General features: G+C 39.3%; 1 protein-coding gene across 4 annotated transcripts in view; it reads left to right on the top strand.

Moving 5' to 3' along the window:
• ALS2 (alsin Rho guanine nucleotide exchange factor ALS2) overlaps positions 1–19,685 on the top strand; it is a 46,584-nt gene that overhangs the window by 12,645 nt on the left and 14,254 nt on the right. For all 4 annotated transcript variants that reach the window (XM_074593841.1, XM_074593842.1, XM_074593844.1 and 1 more), the window contains 16 exons: positions 877–1,240; positions 2,127–2,295; positions 2,742–2,838; positions 3,238–3,315; positions 4,258–4,434; positions 8,397–8,568; positions 8,951–9,131; positions 10,877–10,942; positions 13,474–13,636; positions 14,423–14,554; positions 15,509–15,637; positions 16,027–16,097; positions 16,456–16,522; positions 16,812–17,014; positions 17,157–17,222; positions 19,025–19,123. In XM_074593841.1, the coding sequence (XP_074449942.1) occupies positions 877–1,240; positions 2,127–2,295; positions 2,742–2,838; positions 3,238–3,315; positions 4,258–4,434; positions 8,397–8,568; positions 8,951–9,131; positions 10,877–10,942; positions 13,474–13,636; positions 14,423–14,554; positions 15,509–15,637; positions 16,027–16,097; positions 16,456–16,522; positions 16,812–17,014; positions 17,157–17,222; positions 19,025–19,123 (2,234 nt within the window). The remainder of the gene's footprint in view (positions 1–876; positions 1,241–2,126; positions 2,296–2,741; positions 2,839–3,237; positions 3,316–4,257; positions 4,435–8,396; positions 8,569–8,950; positions 9,132–10,876; positions 10,943–13,473; positions 13,637–14,422; positions 14,555–15,508; positions 15,638–16,026; positions 16,098–16,455; positions 16,523–16,811; positions 17,015–17,156; positions 17,223–19,024; positions 19,124–19,685) is intronic.

Below are 19,685 nucleotides of genomic sequence, written 5' to 3'. Positions count from 1 at the left end.
TAGGACCAATCCCAATTCTTTAGCCTAATTTTTCAGTAAAAAGAGAAGTCAAAGATAGTTTTCCTTCTGGCAGGATAAAATGAGCTATAATCTTTATAAAAATATTATTTTCCACTATGTATTAGGTGTGAAAATGGGACTTTGCTGTCTTTGGTCTAACATTCAAACTATTTGGCAAATATCTTGTGCATTATTTCTTATTTGGTGGGTAAATTGATTGCTATTATAGGTAATCATGTGCTGGTATTAATAATTGCCTTCAGTCAGTTTGCCCCTGGTGTGACTTGATTATTAATGAAGCTTTATATGGATAAAACAGTAGTGTAAGGGGACACACAGCCCAGGATGGTCTTAAGATAGACCTTGCAAAAGGAATCCATGAATAACTGTTTTCCTTTTAACATATCAAAGGGAGAACTTATCTCTCTGTAAATACAGCATGCTCACTGATGCATTCTAATTGGTGGCAAAGTTGGTAATAAGCCTAAAATTAAATCCCTTTTTATATTTGTTTGCAAAGATCCTTTTTTTTGGTTTTAAGAAACAAAAAAACAAACAAAAAACAAACAAAAAAACCCTCAAAAAAAAACCAAAAAAAAAAAAAACCACACAAAAGAAAATACCAGACCCACGGTCTCTTATGGATGAGCTACAAGACAAGTGCAAGAGACAAAGCCCAGTCCATGTAGAAATGGTTCTTGGTCCCACCTTTAAAAAAATGTGGTTCTAAGGAAGAGATGTACACCTAAGTATAAAAAGCTTCTTCATAATGTCTTGTTCAGTATAGCACCTAGTTTGAATAATGAATGTGTATATCATCATCCAGCTGTTACGTACTGTCTGGTATGATAGTCTTCAATTTTTCTTTGGTTTTAGCCTTCTCAAGAAGAACAACAACTCAGTGCTTGTATCCCTGGCCCTCCAGGTACTAGCACATCTGCCTTGAACAGCTTGGTGGCCTCTTGTGCGTCAGCAGTTGGTGTGAGAGTAGCTGCTACATATGAAGCTGGAGCATTGTCTCTGAAGAAAGTAATGAACTTCTATGGCACACCTTCAAGTGAACCAGGTTCTCAGTCTGGTGGTGGTTCCCCAGGGCCTGAAGCTCTGAAAGACAGTCGGGAAGAGCAGGTCAAACTGGAATCCATGCAGGGGAAGAAGAGTTCCAGTTTAGTAGACATTAGAGAGGAGGAATCTGAAGGAGGGAGTCGAAGACTTTCCCTGCCTGGCTTGTTGTCACAAGGTAAAAAAGAACGTTGAGAAAAACCAAGAGACTGGAAAAGTTATAATAATGTGGAGCTTTATAACTGAAAATAAACCATATTTATTTAATATAAATCTAATCATCTACCAAAGGTCTTTATGAATTTTAAACTGTATCTTAGGACTTGAAGGCAGTGAGGGGAGTTAAAACAAGCAGATACTGCGTCCTAAGAAAACCAAGAGCATAGTGAGTTTAGGGATGCTCTTTATTGGTAAAGTAAGGTAAAGCAGGCACATTGTAGTAGTCTGGGCATCTTATTGCAAGGTGGTGGCAACCTGTCTTTCATACAGGTTGCATAGCAGATAAAAATCTGTGTGACCTGTAATCCCTACTGCACTGACCTGGTTTTGAGCCAGGGACCTAGAAATATTCCAGTTCCCACTGCCAAATGTCGAAGTTAATGACCTTCCCTGATAGATTTTAGTGTTGTTAGTTGTTGTGAGTGGGTGGGTACATGGTTTAGTTCTATATTGATGTTGGATCTGAGGGGAGATTTTTAGGAAGCATTGAAATCTTTTGTTCACTGCAAGGATATATTTTCTTTCAAAACATACTTCTTAAAAATGTGTAGTTTGTTTTGATTTATTTGCTGCAATATAACTGCATAGTTCTCATATGCCTGTTATCCTTTAATAGCTAGTAAAAATTAGTTGGGATCTGTCTACTCTTAGCACATATGTTACTTCGGTGTCTCAGTACCCTATCTTCTTATGTGTTGAGCCTTTGCTCTCAATCTTAACTGATCAAGACTTCTTAAAGAGGTCTTAGTTATCTCAAATGGTACTGTTACTGTGTAACACACAGTCTGAGTGATATATTTACCTAAAATGATGAACAATTTTTCTATTTCTTGGCCTGTTTTCAGTTTCTCCTAGGCTTTTACGGAAGGTAGGGCGTGCAAAAATGAGGACTGTAGCTTTGACTCCAACCTACAGTGGTGAGGCTGATGCCCTCTTACCCTCTCTAAGAACAGAGGTATGGAGCTGGGGAAAGGGGAAGGAAGGACAGCTAGGACATGGTGATGTTCTGCCAAGGTGAGATTTCTTTGATAAAGGTTTTTAGTAGGTCACTAGGAAATCTCGAGTATTCAACTTTCTCAGATTTGGTCAACTGCCTTGCATTGTGTTCTTGTTCTTTTGTGTTGTGACCTAATTTCCTCCAAGTTACGTGTTTTATGCTGTATTGTTACTGAACATCAATAAGTTATGACTTTTCCCCTTGTATTCACTAAGAGTTTTGGTGGTATTTTGACTTTGTCCAAATTGGGGAGAAATTTATCATAAACTTTCACCCTTCATGTCCTTTTTGACTAAGCTGGTTTATTGCCAAAAGACTCTGTGTATGTTCGTTTTCTCTAATTTGTTTTGGGGAAAAAATAAAACTTAGTATTTATTTTTGTCTTAAGAATACCTTTGATAATTTTTTTTTTTTAATCTCTTCCGCCTCACCCCCATCTTCCCTGGATTCTGGGGATTGACAGGCTTCAGCCACTATGTGTGAAAAGCCTAGATGGTAAAGAAGTGATTCACCTCTCTGCTGGTGGCCATCATTCCTTAGCACTCACTGCCAAATCCCAGGTAAGTGATTGTTATTATTTGTTGCTTATCTGTGACATAATAGTCATGTTTGGTGTTTCTTAGATTTTTATTTCTTTTGCTGCTAAACTTTTGTTTCCATTTGTGGGAGGCAACTTGGAAGCAGTGTGGAATCTTAATTCTATTTCTGCCAAAGTTCTGCATGCATCAACATTATATTTAAAGATTGCAATGACCTGATTTGGTGCATTCCATTTCTTTATGTGAGAAGACAATTTGAGAACATAAGACGACTGGAAATTAGGGAAGTGCTTCTTGGTACATCGATCTTGTACCGCTGACTTGTGTGTGTTTGCATACTTGATGTGTTGTACCACTGCAATTCAGTATGGGTCCATGTATATAAACTTATATTCTCATGGTTAGCTATGTTTCTTACAGGTGTATTCATGGGGCAGTAATACCTCTGGCCAGCTTGGTCACTTGAACTCCCCAACAACAGTCCCTCGTCTCACAAAGGTATTTTCTGTTTTCTGTATTTCTCTTTTAGTTTAGGGTCTCTTATACAAGTGAGTGAAAAGTAATTTCTAAAAACTGACCTTGTTTACGTATCTGTGTGCTATATACTAATAGAACCTTTGATTTCTTTGACTTTTACTGTGAATGTGATCCTTAGATGAGCTTGTGAAAATCTACCCAAGAAATCCTTTACACAGACTTCCACTGGTTTTTGACCACATTGAAGTTGTAAAACTGAGAAATGTGACTGGTTGTGTCTTCTTAAATTTCACTTCTACTTTATATTTGGTTTCTCTGATATCAGTGTTGCAGTGCTGAAACTTTTAAATACATTGGAACACTGTTTTTATTGTAAACTTTCTTCTACCATTTTTAGCTTTGCTAGACCATGACCATTTCTGTGTTTGCAGAGCTGGTTTAGCAAGGGTTTTCTGTTTGTTTTGCATGTTTCATCACACTGAGGGAATAGCCAAATAATGATTTTTGGATTAGACCAGATGCTTGCTTATGTTCTCTGGTGCTTGTCTTAGTGGGAAAACTAGCTGCAGGGTTTTCCTGCTTAGGACTTATACAAATTAATGTACAGCATGTTAACTATCCCAAATTTGTAGATTTCCCAGATAAATGAAGAGGGGAGAATAGTATCCCATATCCCAATTTAAATCAAGCTCACCTGATATCCATTTAAAAATAAAACTGATTTATACTTTAAAGGCAAAAAAAATCGGCCATTAGAAGACTGGAAAGAAAGAAAATTATCAGTATACATGCAAGAAATGTATTTGTTATGAGACACTGAAGTTGAAAAATTACCAGCTATTGCAATACTTTTTCTTGGCAAGTATATTATGTGCATGTGTGGCTAGAAGAATTAAGTATTCTCCTTTTCTTCCAGCTTCAGATGATAATTTCTAACGTCTTTTCCTTCCTTATGAATTTCAGGTGTGTGGTGATGGTGTTTGGAGTACAGCAGCAGGACTAGATTACTCCCTCTTCTTAGCAGATGAGGAAGACTTCCAACCTGGATTATATTACAGTGGCCAGGAGACAACTACAGAAAAAAATTTGTATGAAAATAGCTGTACTAAGAGTCCAGTTTTGTTACTATCCTGTAGTAAGGTGAGTGGTATTTCCTTTAAGTTAGCGCAAATCACACTGATGCTTTTTGGAAATAGCACAGTGCCGGTTGTTCAACTAGCTTTAAGGGTGTCAAGTCAAGTAACTGGTTCCTAGCAGTAAAATCAGGAGCAGTAAAATTATGGAGGGCAGAGAGGAGGCTTAATAAGTATTGTTCTCTTCCGTGCCTGTTTCTTGGTCTTTCTTTCTGCTTGAGGGACAAGGAGGTGTTTCCAGCGTGTCTAATCCATTTCCTTGCATGTGTGCACGTTGCAGAAGTGCAGCCTTATATTGTGCTCTGTTTTCAACACAGTATTCATGTGTTTATTCTTCGCTGCTATTGTTCTTCATTTTCCTGTTGTTTCTTAAGTGATTGAGGGCACTGCCTGCTCTATTCCATTCTGCTTCCTATGCATCTTGGTTGTGAGTGGGCAGAAGGTCCCCCTGAGCTCTGCATGATCTCCTTCCCTTCCCCTCCCTTTGTCATGGGTGTGAAGTGAGGAACTGAGCAAAGGCACCAAAATGTGCATTTGCATGTTTATGGGAGAGAGAGAAAGAAGTTGCTCCTATTCAATTTTCTTCATCAAGCTGAATCTCATATCTGCCTTGAAGTTGGCATGAGGTGGGGGGAGTGTGTACTCTGATTGCACATCCTCTTCCAAGTTGTTTGTATGATTTCAGATCAACCTCAGTTTAAGGTAACAAAAAAATCAAATATACATAAGGTTGTAAACCCTTCAATGCAGGGCAACTTACAGAATCTTCATCTTCATGGTTGGAAAGGACCCTTAAGATCGACTCCAACCAAACAACCTACAATCTCTGCCACTAGAGCATGCCCTGAAGTGCCAAATCTAGACGTTTCTTAAATACCTCTAGGGATGGTGACTCATCCGCTTCCCTGGGCAAGCTGTTCCAGTGCCTGACCACTCTTTCAGTAAAGTAATTCTTCCTAATACCTAATCTAAACCTCCCCTGCCGCAACTTCAGACCATTTCCTCTGGTCCTGTCATTATTCACCTGGGAGAAGAGGCCAACCCCCACCTCTCTACAACCTCCTTTCAGGTAGTTGTAGAGGGCCATGAAGAGTACACTTACCCAGCGAAGAGTACACTTGTCTATGCCATGATTTGTCAGCTTCTCAGGAGAATGCTGTGGGGGATGGTGTCAAAGGCCTTACCAAAGTCCAGATAGATAACGTCCACAGCCTTCCCCGCATCCAGAAGGCGGGTCACATGGTCATAGAAAGAGATCAGGTTGGTTAAGCAGAACCTCCCCTTCCTAAACCCATGCTGGCTGGCCCTGATCCCTTGGCTGTCCTGCACTTGCCGTGAGAGCTCATTCGAGATGATCCTCTCCATGATCTTTCCTGGTACCGAGGTCAGGCTGACAGGTCTGTAGTTCCCTGGGTCCTCCTTCCAACCCTTCTTGTAGATGGGTGTCACATTAGCCACCCTCCAGTCATCTGGCACCTGCCCCGTTGACCAGGATTGTTGATAAATGATGGAGAGAGGCTTGGTGAGCTCTCCTGCCAGCTCCCTGAGTACTCTTGGGTCAATCCCATCCGGCCCCATAGACTTATGTACGTCTAGGTGCAGAAGCAGATCACTGACTACTTCCTCATGGATTATGGGTGGGTTGTTCTGCTCTCCATCCTTATCTTCCAGCTCAGGAGGCTGAGCACCCTGGGGATAGCTGGTCTGACTATTGAAGATGGAGGCAAAGAAGGCATTAAGTATCTCAGCCTTCACCTCGTCATTGGTTGCAGCTTTCCCCCCCACATCCAGTAAGGGATGGAGATTCTCCCTGGCTTTCTTTTTGTTGATGTATTTATAAAAGCTTTTTTTGTTGTCCTTAATGTTAGTGGCCAAGTCTAGCTCCAGCTGGGCTTTTGCCTTCCTAATTTTCTCTCTGTATAACCTAACGAGATCTCTATACTCCTCCTGAGTAGCCTGTCCCTTTTTCCAAAGGTGATAAACCCTCCTTTTATTCCTAAATCTCATGTGAAGTTCCTTATTCATCCAGACTGGCCATTTTCCCCGCCCTTTAGACTTGAGACACTTGGGGACAGCCTGCTCTTGGGCCTTTAAGATTTCCTTCTTGAAGAGCGTCCAGCCCTCCTGGACCCCTTTGCCCTTCAGGACTGTCTCCCAAGGGACTCTCTCAACCAGTGTCCTGAACAAGTCAAAGTCCGCCCTCCGGAAGTCCAGGGTGGAGGTTTTGCTAACCCCCCTCCTTACATCACTACGAATTGAAAACTTGACCATTTCATGATCACTAAACCCAAGACGACCTCTGACCACCACATCTCCCACTAGTCCTTCTCTGTGAACAGTAGGTCTAGCAAGGCACCTCCCCTGGTAGGCTCACCTACCAGTTGTGTCAGGAAGTTATCTTCCATTCACTCGAGGAAACTCCTAGCCTGCCTGCTCTCTGCTGTGTTATATTTCCAGCAGATACCTGGCAGGTTGAAGTCCCCAACCAGAACAAGGGCTGGCGATTGTGAGACTTCAGCCAGCCGCTTATAGAATACCTTATCCGTCTCCTCATCCTGGCCAGGCGGCCTGTAGCATACTTCCAGCACAACATCTCCCTTATTTGCCCTCCCCTTCATCCTTACCCATAAACACTCGACTTTATCATCACTGGAATCTAGCTCTATACAATCAAAACACTCCCTAATGTACAGAGTCACACCCCCACCTGTTCTCCCTTGCCTATCCCTTCTGAAGAGCTTATAGCCTTTCATCACAGCATTCCAGTCGTGACAGTCATCCCACCACATTTCCGTGATGGCAACTACATCATAGCTGTCCTGCTGCACAATGGCTTCCAGCTCATCCCGTTTGTTGCCCATGCTATGTGCATTTGTGTAGACACACTTGAGTTGGGCTACTGATTTCACCCCCATCCTTGGCCCTTTATCCCTAGGCTCATTACTAGTGGGAGATGTGGTTGAGGGTAGAAAGCAGCTGTTTGTCTCAGCTCTTCTGTGTCTCATTGCTACTTCCCTAGATTGAGCAGAATAGCAGTTGGAGAGGGTTTTGAGGAGGGACAGGGATTTAGACACTGGGTCCATGTGTGTGCACGTATGTGCACACATGTATGTGTGTGCACACACACACACACCTGTATTCCTTCTATAAGATTGTTGCTAGCCATTCTCTTCTCTTTTCTTGTAGGGTGACTTGTAGGCTCTTGCATATCAGAATTGGCCTGTGGGTTGCTTGTTGAACAACTCTGGCTCAATGTGTCTAAGGAATCCTCTACTTAACAACAAAGGAAATATTAAGTGTTTGAGCTCTACTTTTTACTACACAGTATTGCATGTGAACCAGAATTAGTGAGGAGCCACAATGCATCAGGGCTACTTGTGCTGACCTTGGAGAAGAATTTTCTTCCAACTACTGTGGAAAGCTAACAACTACTAATACCACTTGTGTTAGTGTAGTTATTAGTATTAGTCCAGTACTGTAATATTACTTTTATCAATAAATAAACATCTTTCAGATCCATAAAGGACTATAGTTCAGAGCACAGTCATAATATTAAAGCCTTGTTATTCTCACTTCCTAATTAATAGGAGAAATAGCTGATGTAATGATACTATCTAATATCAACATTGTTGATATAAGCATGTAGTACTCTGCAATTCTAAAAGTGACTGAACTTAAGGTCACTGTTCCTTTAAAGGCCTTAAAAGATGGTCTGTTTATTGTCTTTTAGGCTCTGTCAGTACCAGGAAAATGAACAGCATTGACTGTAAATGTTTATTCTAGTTTTATCATTCCTGTATTAAGCCAGTATTGAATGGATTGTTTGTCACTGTAGGTAATTAATACTTACTGTCATTTAGTACTCCTAAAGATACGCTTTATTCTGCATCACCCTGTTTTTAAATTGGAGTGTAAAAAGAAAAAATATTAAAGCTGCTATTTTTTTCTTTTCTCTTTTGCCCCTTTCAGGTAGGGTACATAAGCAATGTGATAGCTGGTGGTGACAACTGTTTGGTCTTAGTAGACAAAAACGTAATGGGATATATCGCCAGTTTGCATGAGTTGGCTTCTACTGAGAGAAGGTTTTATTTCAGACTGAGTGAGATCAAATCTCAGGTTCTTAGACCTCTCTTAGGTTTAGGTAAGAACTCGCTTTAATATTTGCTTTGCTATTTCCCCTACATTCTACAACAAATTTCTTTATGCAAAATCTAAAAGTTGTTACATATTTTTAGATAAAGCTAAAGTCTTACCCTTCTCCCCTGTTTGGATGAACTGGTGAAATATAGCTGCATTTTGACATCTGCATTATGTTATTAGTATTTGCACTCTTCCTGACTGTTTCACCTGAAATAACTTAATTATTTGAGCTGTATTTAGTCTAAAATTGTTGAATTCCTGATTCTGGGTAATGTATCCACGAGGTGAAATTGCTCATAAGATATCTAAACAGCACCTTCTGGTAATTCTCTTTATTAACAGGTGCTGTAAGGTGAGCTAAATTGCTTTCTGGTCTGTTCCAGATAATTTGGGCAATGCAAATACAATCCAGTTGTTGCAGGAAATGGCAAGCAGGTTCAGCAAGCTATGCTATCTCATCGGTCAACATGGAGCTTCTTTAAGTAGCTTTCTTCATGGAGTAAAAGAAGCCAGAAGCTTGGCCATCCTGAAGCATTCCAGTCTCTTTTTGGATAGTTACACTGAGCAAGTATCCGATTCCCTCTCATCTTGAGTCTCTGCAGGCTTAATCTACTGACCACAACAAGCCCTGAGATAGGCAAAAGTAGATCATAAGGGAAGTTACATAAATAACTGTTGTGCAAATTGCATTCTTGCAATTTAAAATGTATGGAGAGTTTTACACAAACTAATTCGCTTTGTAGTGAGCTATAGATTTCAAGGTCTTCACCAGTGGAGAACACTGGACAGCTTCAGCTTCCTTAATGTAAAATTCTACATACAAACTCCTCTTTGGTTGCTGCGTATATACCTATTGAAAAGCGACATGTTCCTTACTTAATAGTAAGGATCTTGTAATATAATGTAATAGAGTTACCATGGCTAGGCTACTAAGTAAAGCTACCTTTGGGAGTTTACTGTAGCTACAAAATGCCTTTTCAGTAGTCATTAACTGTCTCCCAGAGGAACAATGCTTCTGTCCTGATACCTGCTAAATAGCTAGCATTACAACTTTCACCCAAAAGACAGAGCTGCTTTAGTGCTCAAAATTAAGTCTGAATTATTCTGGTTATTATTTTTATTAGCTCGATGCTTTTGGGAGAGTAAGTCTATGCAGTGACACTCTTTGCTGTCTTTCTCCTCAATAACTTTAGTAGTTGCTGGATAATTTCATCCAAATGTAGCAGAAGTCTCATCATATGTAATACTTATAGGCTTTTGTGAAAAATACTGACTTGACAGAGGAGAGAGTCTAAAAATGTCCTCGCTGAATGTAGTCTTGGTTACCAGACATCTGAAGGTCTCTAAGGGAACAAAATTTCAAGATCATCAACTTCAGTTGTTATGCAGTAGCATTTTGAATGTGCAGCAAGTTGCACTTCATTCTAACACAAGCACAACAGTTACCACTTTTACTGGGTCAGTGATAAATTTAAGCCATATCACCCTAAAAGAAGCTTTCTTCTCAGTTTATCAAATAGGTTGTTCATAATTGTAAATATGTATTTTCTCCCTTTCTTTCTTAGTTCTTGACTTCAGGCTTTTCTTGTAAGCTGGATTTCCAGAATTGGTTCTCATTACTCAGATTAGAAGAGTTTCTTAATTTGTTCTTCTTCCCTGTCAAAGACTGAAATACTTAATTTCTGTTATTGTTGTTACTGCCTGTCTTCTGCTCTCCCTGTTTGCTTTCTGATGCTTTATATGTTTTTCTGTGTATGGCATCAGAAGCTGCATGCTCCTCAGCATAATGCCTTGAGCATTTTCCAAGGATCTATCAGGCAACATAAGTATTATCTGTTAATTGGGCTAAGGTGAGACCTCTTCCGTCTAAGAAACATGGTCTTTTTGAATGGTTTTCTTTTTTTGGTAGGGGAGAAGTGAAAGGTAGAATGGTAGCAGGAAAAGAGAAACTCCTATCTTGAAATTTCCATCTTGAATATAATTAGAAGCTAGCAGTATTACACTGTTGAAACCGATGGCCTGTTCTGTACATGCCCAAATTTGGGGGAAACAAACAAAAAAAAATAATTTTGTTTGTGAAGTAAGCCCTCTGCATTGTGCTGATGGCAGCAAAAATGTGCAACAGCAATGCATATTGTATTCCAGTAATATTGAGTATTTCACTGTTTAATAATTTCTCAATTACTTAGATTACTTGTATAATAAAAGATATTACAGATCTCATTGGTAAACTGTTGGAAATTGCAACAGTTGCTGTTTCCAAGGTTGTTCTTATTTTGTAACTGAAGCTCTCTCTCTTCCCCATTTAGGTATTGTGCTTCAGTGACAAATTTCCTTGTAATGGGAGGATTTATGCTCCTTGCAAAGCCAGCAATGTAAGCAAACCTTTACCATTTTCTGGAGTTTTTGATCAACTAGTAAAGAACTGTACTTTAAAGTAGTGTGTGTGTATGTGTGTAGTAATGAGCGTGCAGAGACTTTTTCTCAGCTTGCTTGAGTACCCTAATTCTTTTTCCATCAGATGAAGAAAAAGTTTCTTCCTTTCAGCTGTGATAAAAGCTTAGGTTAAAATGCTGCTGAATGTGTTCATTTACTTTATCTTGAAGATGGAGAAAGGAGGACAAAAGCATAAATTGCTGTAAATTCCTTGAAAGAAACGTGAATATATTTCAGATAACGATTTTTTTGAAAGCTTAGTCTTGAGATTAAATTTCATCATCTGCTCAGTATTTGTTAGTATCTCATTCTTTCAAATGTTGATGTCAGGAAAATAAAGAACAGCAAACTTTAAGAATTAGTAAGAATAGGTAATGTGAATTCACTTTCATTTGACTTCTTTAAGTTTATGGAAGCACTTTAAAATGATGCAAAAGTAAACAACACTTCTGCACGTGTATCTTCTCTGCCTCTCAAGGTTGCACTCTGGAATGTGAGGAAAGAATTGTACCTTAAGGCCTGAGACAGTATTTTTGAGGTTTATAAAGTAGAGCTTTTTTCTTGGTTCAATAGTATTTTTGTCTAGGAAATAAAGTGCATCTTTCACTCTAGTGTTGTGAAGAAGTTGTTGCAATGAGGGTATCTTTTTAACTCATCTGAGAAGTTGCCAGCTTTCCTTTCTTCCTAAATTCTGTAATCTGAGAGTGTTCTGTTACAGCTATTTATGGAGTACTTTGAATGTAGTATAAATGATGGTATTGGAAGTTCTTTGAAACACCAGGGTACCTAATGCAAGAAGTCTGCACCTGAGGACCAGTAGCACAGACTAAGACAAAATCCCACTGCAGAGAGACAGTGAGAATCTTTTTGCATTGGTCAAGATTTTTAGGGCGACTTACAGGAAATCTTAATTCAAGTCTAAGCTTATTTATAATTAGTACTAAAAAGTTTTGGATGATGAAATTACTGGTACTGAATTCTTCACATCAATTGTCACTGACAGGTGTGACAGTTTCTCCTACTGCAACCAGGGTCTCATTAGGTGAATAATACTTTTTCAGGTTCTGAAACTTCAGTGAGTCTTAGTTTTGTCCCGCTACTTGCAAAGGGAACTCAAGAATATCTTTGCTGATAATGATGAATTTCCCCCCTGCTCCCTCCCTGAGGGATACTGTCTTAAGTCAGTGGTTAACAATGTCAGCCTGTCTTTTATGGATATTCTGCAATATGGATGCATTAGAAGTAGTTCTAACTTTAAAAAAAGAGCTAGCTTCAGTCAAAGTCTCCATTGTTGGCAGTTTTTTGAGCATTTCCTCTGAAAGAGTAGATGAGCTATATCATTGTGATGAATCTGTTATTATTTGACACTTTTCTACAGAGACACCTCCACGTGAGGATCTCGAGGCACTTTAAAAATGCAGGCCATCCAGATGGTTAAATTCAAAATTAAGAAATATGGTCTTCTCTATAAAGAAGACTTTATTCCTAAGGCTTGTTGAACAAAAGATTTCTTAAACATTATTAGCAGACTTGGGCAAGGTACGTTATTTTGATGTGAAACGTCATCTCACTAATCATATAGAATTCTTAAGGACCCTGCTGTGCAATTCTCTGATCTGTTTTGCTGTCCCTGGGACCTGCTTTCTCAACCTCACCTGATTGTTGCAGCTTGTGGTTTCAATGCTTCCCAGCTGGATGTGTTTTAATGCAGATGTGTCATATGTGCCAGTACACATGTGCACACAGATATGGTGAAGGAGAGGGAAAAGTAGGTTTGTTTTCCTTTTAATGAAGAAATCCTGGGTTTGTGTTCTAATGCATTGTCTTCAGAGTCATTTCCCTCTTCTTCTCTGAACTAGATTAGTTCTCCCTCTTGGAAATCAGACTGAGGATTGAACAGATTTCCTGCCTTTCTTTGAGGTAGGATGTAATTTTTCTAGTTAGGGGAAGACCTGGTCAGTTGCCTTGAACAGCAGGGGTGGGGAAGAATATATTTGAATCTATTTAGGGAAGTGCACTGGAGCCAAAGATAAGATTCTTTCAGGTCTTCTTGTATGAATTGACAGTGTTAGAAAATTACTACTCTAACAGTAATGGGGAAGTCATTCCACCTGTTAGCTCTTTTACTAATCAAGTGTTAAAGGGGAAGAAGGCAATTGGTTACTCTCCAAGTGGGGGCAACTCAGTCAACTTTGTTCAACCAGTTCAATGACTGAGTATGTGAGAGTGTAGAAGTAAAAAAAGTCCTGTGTTGTGGTTGTTAGAGAGCTACATGTCTGTATTACTGTACTTCCTTAAACTAAATTGGGAATGGATTAATAACCGGCATGCATTTCCCTTTATAATTTTTATTGGTTTATGATAATCCAAAAATGGGCATTCTGAGCTCATTTATAGAAGACGTCGCTGATGTCTTGCTCTCTTATTTTCTTTTCTCCTCCCTCTGTTCCCCAATGATCCCATCATTTAGAGACTTCTTGAGTAAAAACCAGGAGCTGTTACAGAAACTGTCTGAGAAGAATGAGGAAAACCTCCAGCTAGTGGAAGTTCTGAATGCTCTGTTTTTCATGCCATTTGGACGACTTCATAATTATGCTAGAACTTTGCTAAAGCTTGCTACATGTTTTGAAGTGGTAAGCTGGCTTTGATATCTCTATCTGAATAAATATACACATGAAACTTACGGCTCAGAAGTAACTGTGTGAAGCAAATGCCAGGTAATTAGAAATAGCTTAAGTCCTCAGAGAAGCTACCTTGGACTTGTATTTGCTGCAGGGAAGATCATGCACATTTATTTGCGCAATCTTATTCCACACCTGCACAGATCACATGACAGGTAGAAACTTGTTACCCTGCCAGAACTTGTTTGTGTGCCCGAATGCTTAACTGCAAATATATTATTTTGATGTTTGCCTTTTGCTTTTCAGTTCCATCTGGCATCATTACTGTAGCTATCCTTGGCTGTAATACTCTACTAAAAATACTACATATATTTTAGGTAGACTTTTACCACCCATTTAGATATAATAATTGCATTCTTTTGAAATAAAAGATGACTAAACAGGAACAACAACTACTTGCATGTTTATTCCAATATAGTAATTTAAAGTATTATTCCTGCAATTACTAGCACTACTTTTGCTACAGCTTGTTAAGATGCAAGATCATGTAACTGTATATTAATTATTCTCCTCTTAACATTCACGGAACTTTTGTGATTTCAAAAACTCCCAGCACACCAACAGAACATGTGACCAAGAAAATAACTTAACTATCCCTGTTACTTTATTAATCAGACCAACTGTCATGCGTTTGGTGCTGATTGAATAGAATGAGCTGTTGCGTTGCAGCTTGGTTAATGTTGTTGGCACAGGTGTTCAGAAACACTCTCAGGTCTGTCTTACCTTGTTGCCCTACAGGCATCTCCAGAATACCAGAAGCTACATGACTGTAGCTCTTGTTATGAGAGCCTTGCTGTCCATCTTAGCAGAAAAAGGAAAGAAGCAGAATACACGCTTGGCTTCTGGAAGACCTTTCCTGGGAAAATGACGGTATAATGACAATTCAGTCCATTAGCAGCTTGAATCTCTTGCTGTTCACATTATAATCTTACCTATTACTGATGCTACTGTCTGGCTGCACTTCTCGTTTTTCTAATTTGTGTTGCTGTATGTCATAGTTTTGGCCAAATTGGCCAATGGCCAGTGACAGATGCTTCCCTCAGCCTCTCGTGCACGGAGAGGAGGAGGAGAGAGATTTACGAGTTTAGAAGAAACTAAACTACTTCAATGAAATATTAATAACAAAATAAAAACGAAAATAATGAAATAGATACAGTATATACAAAACCGTATTAAGCTTCCAGGATGACATCACCATCAGGCGCTGGGGAGGTCCCAGATTGGACTCGGCGACGAGCGGGAACCAGGTTCCAGAGTTGGAGTCAGGAACACACAGATCGGGATCAAAGGCAGATGAACAGACAGGGTCCTCCTCAGACATCAGCCATTGGAGGAAGAGAATTGACCCTTTGATCCCTCAGCTTTTATACTGAGCATGGGGCAGATGGGATGGAATTACCCCCGTTGGTCAATTTTGGGTCACCTGTCCTGTCCGCTCCTCCCTGCAGGTGGGACCCCTCTACACTTTTCTGCTTCTGACCCTCCAACAGGGCAAATAATGACATTAGCTGACCTTGGTTGTTATAGCAATAAGTATAAGCAAGAGCCTTTCTGCATACCATTCCTTGGCACAAACTGTCTTATCACTCTGAACGAACCGTTTTAGACACAACATGCTGTTAATTTCAGAGAGTTAGAAGAGGCCTAGCTAAGAAATAAAATTACTGACCAGAAAGTTGGTTGTTTTACCTCAAACCAGGACACTGTAGAACTCTAAACTTTAGAAAGGTTGGGCCTTTACTATGAAAGACAAGTAGGACTGACCTTAAGGCACAATCAGTGAGAAGTAAGCTTCTGTAATTTTATTTTTAACCCTTCCTGTAGGATTCCTTGCGGAAGCCAGAGCGTCGTTTAATCTGTGAAAGCAGCAACCGGGGGTTGTCCCTCCAGCATGCTGGAAGATTCTCTGTAAATTGGTTCATCCTCTTTAACGATGCTCTGGTACATGCTCAGGTAAGCCAGCTTGTATCCAGGAACAAAACCTTTTCTCTGCTTTAAACGACATGACATATTTTTCATATTGTGAAGGTCACTTTTTTGCACCACTCACTCCGATGTTCCTTGAACACTTAAAAGTGATATTTTTTTTTCATGTTTACAAATAAATTTGAAATTATGTACTTCTTGTTTTGTTGTTTTTTTTAATGTTTAATTGCTGTTGCCCTGTGGTTGGTATGGGTTCTGTCGGCTGTTTCTTGGAGCAAGGTGCGTATAAGGAGCCTGTAATGCTCAGTTTTCCCTAGTCCTCAAAGAAAGGAAAAAAGCTGTTCAGAAAAAGCATGGGGCAGGGGTAATGGATCAGTACCCGGTGAAGTTTCCCTTCTCCTTCTCCTTGCCTACAGTTCTCAACGCACCATATTTTTCCCTTGTCTACACTGTGGGTAGAAGCTCTTTCAGAAGAAGCTGGTAATGTGTGAGTATTCTTGCTTGTGACGCTGAAATAGTCAGATATCTTGGGAGGGAGGATGAGCATTTTGTAACTAATTACTGTAAACTATGAGCAGAATAGGCTGGATGCAATCATGTCTGTCTTGGTTCAGAAAACTTAATGTATTTCTGTCCTAAAAAAAAAAAAGTTGTATAAACATCAGAAAGAATAAGGTAGTCAAGAGGAAAGTGAGTAGTCTTTCCTGCTGCTTCTTTTCACTGCTGACTTAAAGTGAATGCTAGCTGGGTTGGGGGAGGGAAGATACAATATTCATGCTCTAAGAAGCCTTGCCTTTTTCAGGTTGAAATTTCACTAGATTAACATACTTTTGCCCCCCATGTAGGAATGGATTGAAGATTACAACACCAGAAGAACAGTTTGTTCTTGTTTCTTCAACACCACAGGAAAAGGTATGCATATCTACAAATTTTGCATGGCTTCAGTGATAGGAATGACGTTTTATCTTCTACTGTCAAACCAAATAGGGAGAAGTATTACCTTAAGTATTCACCAAGAATTAAGTATTCCTACAACTTGGTACGCAGGCTGACTGTACACTGTGCTTGATTGTAGCAGTGCTCCAATTTACAGCGCTGTACTGAGGAGTGCAAAGGAGATCATTATAATTGCTGTAAAGGTGAGATTCAATGTGAAGGCAGATGTTAACTAAATTTTGTGATGAAATACTTTCTGTTTCAGACCAAGTGGCTGAGGGCAATAAGCCAAGCAGTGGATCAGGCCCTTAAAGGGACTTCTGACTTAATTCTATATGGAACTGGTGGGAATGTGCCAAGACAGGAGCCTCCTATTTCTCGCAGTGCCAAATACACCTTCTATAAGGACCCTCGATTTAAGGATGCTGTTTATGATGGGAGATGGCTTTCAGGAAAACCCCATGGCAGGTAAAAGCATTTGAACGTAACAGTCGAAAACAAAATGAGGTGGTTGCTGTATCAATAAGCAGGCTCACTCACAGAAGTTATTTGGGAAGTGCGAAGTGAACTGATTATCTTACACACATGTACGGCTTTGTATTTTTTCCAGAGGGATCCTAAAGTGGCCAGATGGAAGAATGTACTCTGGGACTTTCCGGACTGGGCTGGAGGATGGGTAAGATCCTCTTGCTTCTTATGGAGCCAGAGGGCAAGAAATACCTTTTGTTGTAGGAGATAAGAACAAAAACCTTTTAATTAAAAGGTATTGCAGTGAATCTTACTGACTCAGGGTTATGTGTGTTAACAAGATTATATCTGTACGTTGATATACAGATAATCTCTCATTTATCCAGAGGTACACTAGTTGTCTTCACAACAGACTCTGCAACTGTGTGATTAAAAACTTGCTCTTTCATAAAAACTGAAACTAATTGGGGCAATCACCTGTAGGATGGAGGAAGGAAATGGTAAAACAGCTGAGAAGAAAGATTGGGTGGGTGGGTGTGAACTCCTAAGCAGAGAAAGCCAAATCTGCAGTCAACTTTCTGCTATAGAGTTAACTATTAAATTTATGTGTTGCAGTGCTCTTTCAAAAGCTCTGCTATTGTGTTTTGGGTTTTTTTAATCTTTCTAGAAAACACAATGCCTTTCATACAATGTAATGATGCATCTTCTCTTATGTTTTCCTTGCTGTATTTCTGGTAGAGCAAAGGTTTAATAATTCAGGAAGGAGACAACAAAATCTTGAATCAAGACTTCAGGGTTTGGGTGATTAAAATAAAACTAATGAGAGTATGTGATCCTGATGATTAAGATAACTAGTACAGAGGAGTTTAAAAATAGGATGAACGGAAGTCCTAGACATGACAAAGTTATCTGGTGAAACAAGTAAGACCACTTGAAAGTAACTTTGTAATTCATTACACAGCTTTGAATTAATCTATGGATTTCATTGCTAAGAATCTGCTTAGGGCACTATTGAGGCTAAGAGGTTAACTTTTTTCTAAAGGCTTTTTGTATGAATCTTGTGAGCAGACATGTCAGTACTGGGCAGGATAAAAATATATGAAGAGTCCTATTGGTTTCCAAATCTGTTTTCAAAGTACTGAGTTGGAGGGGAAATTGAAATATAGTCTAGCTGCAGGCAGCTTTTTAAAATGCACCTTAGCTATTGGTATAATGTCAAACTATAAAACTAGATTAGCGCTTTGGTCATTTGTAACCTACCCTGGTGATTTTAGAGTTGTTGGAAATATTGCAAACAAATCCCCACCAGAAATAAATGGATTGGTATTTAGCTGTAATTGCTAGGATTACCAAATGCGTATATTTGTATTTCAGCATGCATGCTATAGTCTCAACAGTTAACAATAGCAATGTCGTCTTGGGGTAGACATGCTCTTGGGAAAACCTCAATAACTGTATTTTAATCTCCTCAGAAGTTTAAAATCAATAAACAGAAGTTGTGTGTCTCGTTCTTTTCAGGCATACTTAAATTGTGAACAATTCTATGCCACTGCTTGAGCATAATTGGAAGCTAGCATCTTTTAAAAAAATATTCTCTGTAGCAATCTATGTTCTCATCTTTCCCTGGAATAAAGGTGTGCTTGAATTATCAAGACCTAAAGAAGACAACAAAGGTAGAAGCAGTCTTAGGATGTGAGAAGACTTGTGGCCTTTAGAAAGCTGAGAAAAACGCTATAGTGTGAGAGAGGGGCAGACTTAACAACATGCCACAATCAAACAGGAAAAAAGCAGTACAGATTAAATTGACCTAGTGATGCTGGAATTCCTGCTTTCTCTTTAGAATAATAATAAAAAAAATAGTATCTGTAACTGCTGTAGTTGAAGAGATGTGCTAAAAATTATGTAGAGCATTCTGATTTTAGAATGGGTCTGTGATACGTACTTGCTGCTGTTTTTAATGAAATGTATTAGCATTATAGCTGCTTGTGTTCCATTTCTGTGTGTTGACAGGTATGGTGAATACAGAGCGCCAAACAAAGCATTGAATAAGGATGACCATTACGTGGGGTACTGGAAGGAAGGCAAAATGTGTGGGCATGGAGTCTACAGGTAACATGTAGCATTTGCATTGCTGTCATTGCAGAAGGGAGAGCAGGGCTGACGCTCTGGCAGGCTGCTTACCAAGCCTCTGTATGTAGCTTGCTTGTTACATTTTAGACTTGTGATTATAGTTAGCATGGCTTATTTTCTGCTTTGCTTTTGGTGAATTGCTCACAATGCTTACTTGTACAGTGTTCTATTATTAATAAATATTCTAATGTTGCTAACACCTTTCAATAATAGAGGATTCTGAGAAATAAACATAACCTCTAAATGGCCTTGCTTGTTGTGGAGAGAGTAGCTTTAAAACAACAAAGTATCAAAAGATGCGTAATAAAGGCTCACTTTTATCCCAGAGATACTTTTACTATAGTTCCTGCTTGGTGTGGCTGTAATGTTGTAATTCCTAGAAGGAAAAATAGAGGATTGATCTGTTCTAAAAAAAAAAAAAACAACCAAAAAACAACATAAAAACAAAACCCACACCTAACGAAACAACCAACCAAAAACCCAAAACCAACCAAAAATCCCCTCACAAATCCACAACAGAAAAGTCAATTATAGGAATCTT

Source organism: Larus michahellis, chromosome 7 (genome assembly GCF_964199755.1).
Source record: "Larus michahellis chromosome 7, bLarMic1.1, whole genome shotgun sequence".
NCBI classification, from domain to species: Eukaryota; Metazoa; Chordata; class Aves; order Charadriiformes; family Laridae; genus Larus; species Larus michahellis.
Note: the sequence above shows the minus strand (reverse complement) of the source record. Positions and strands in the feature narration are given on the sequence as shown.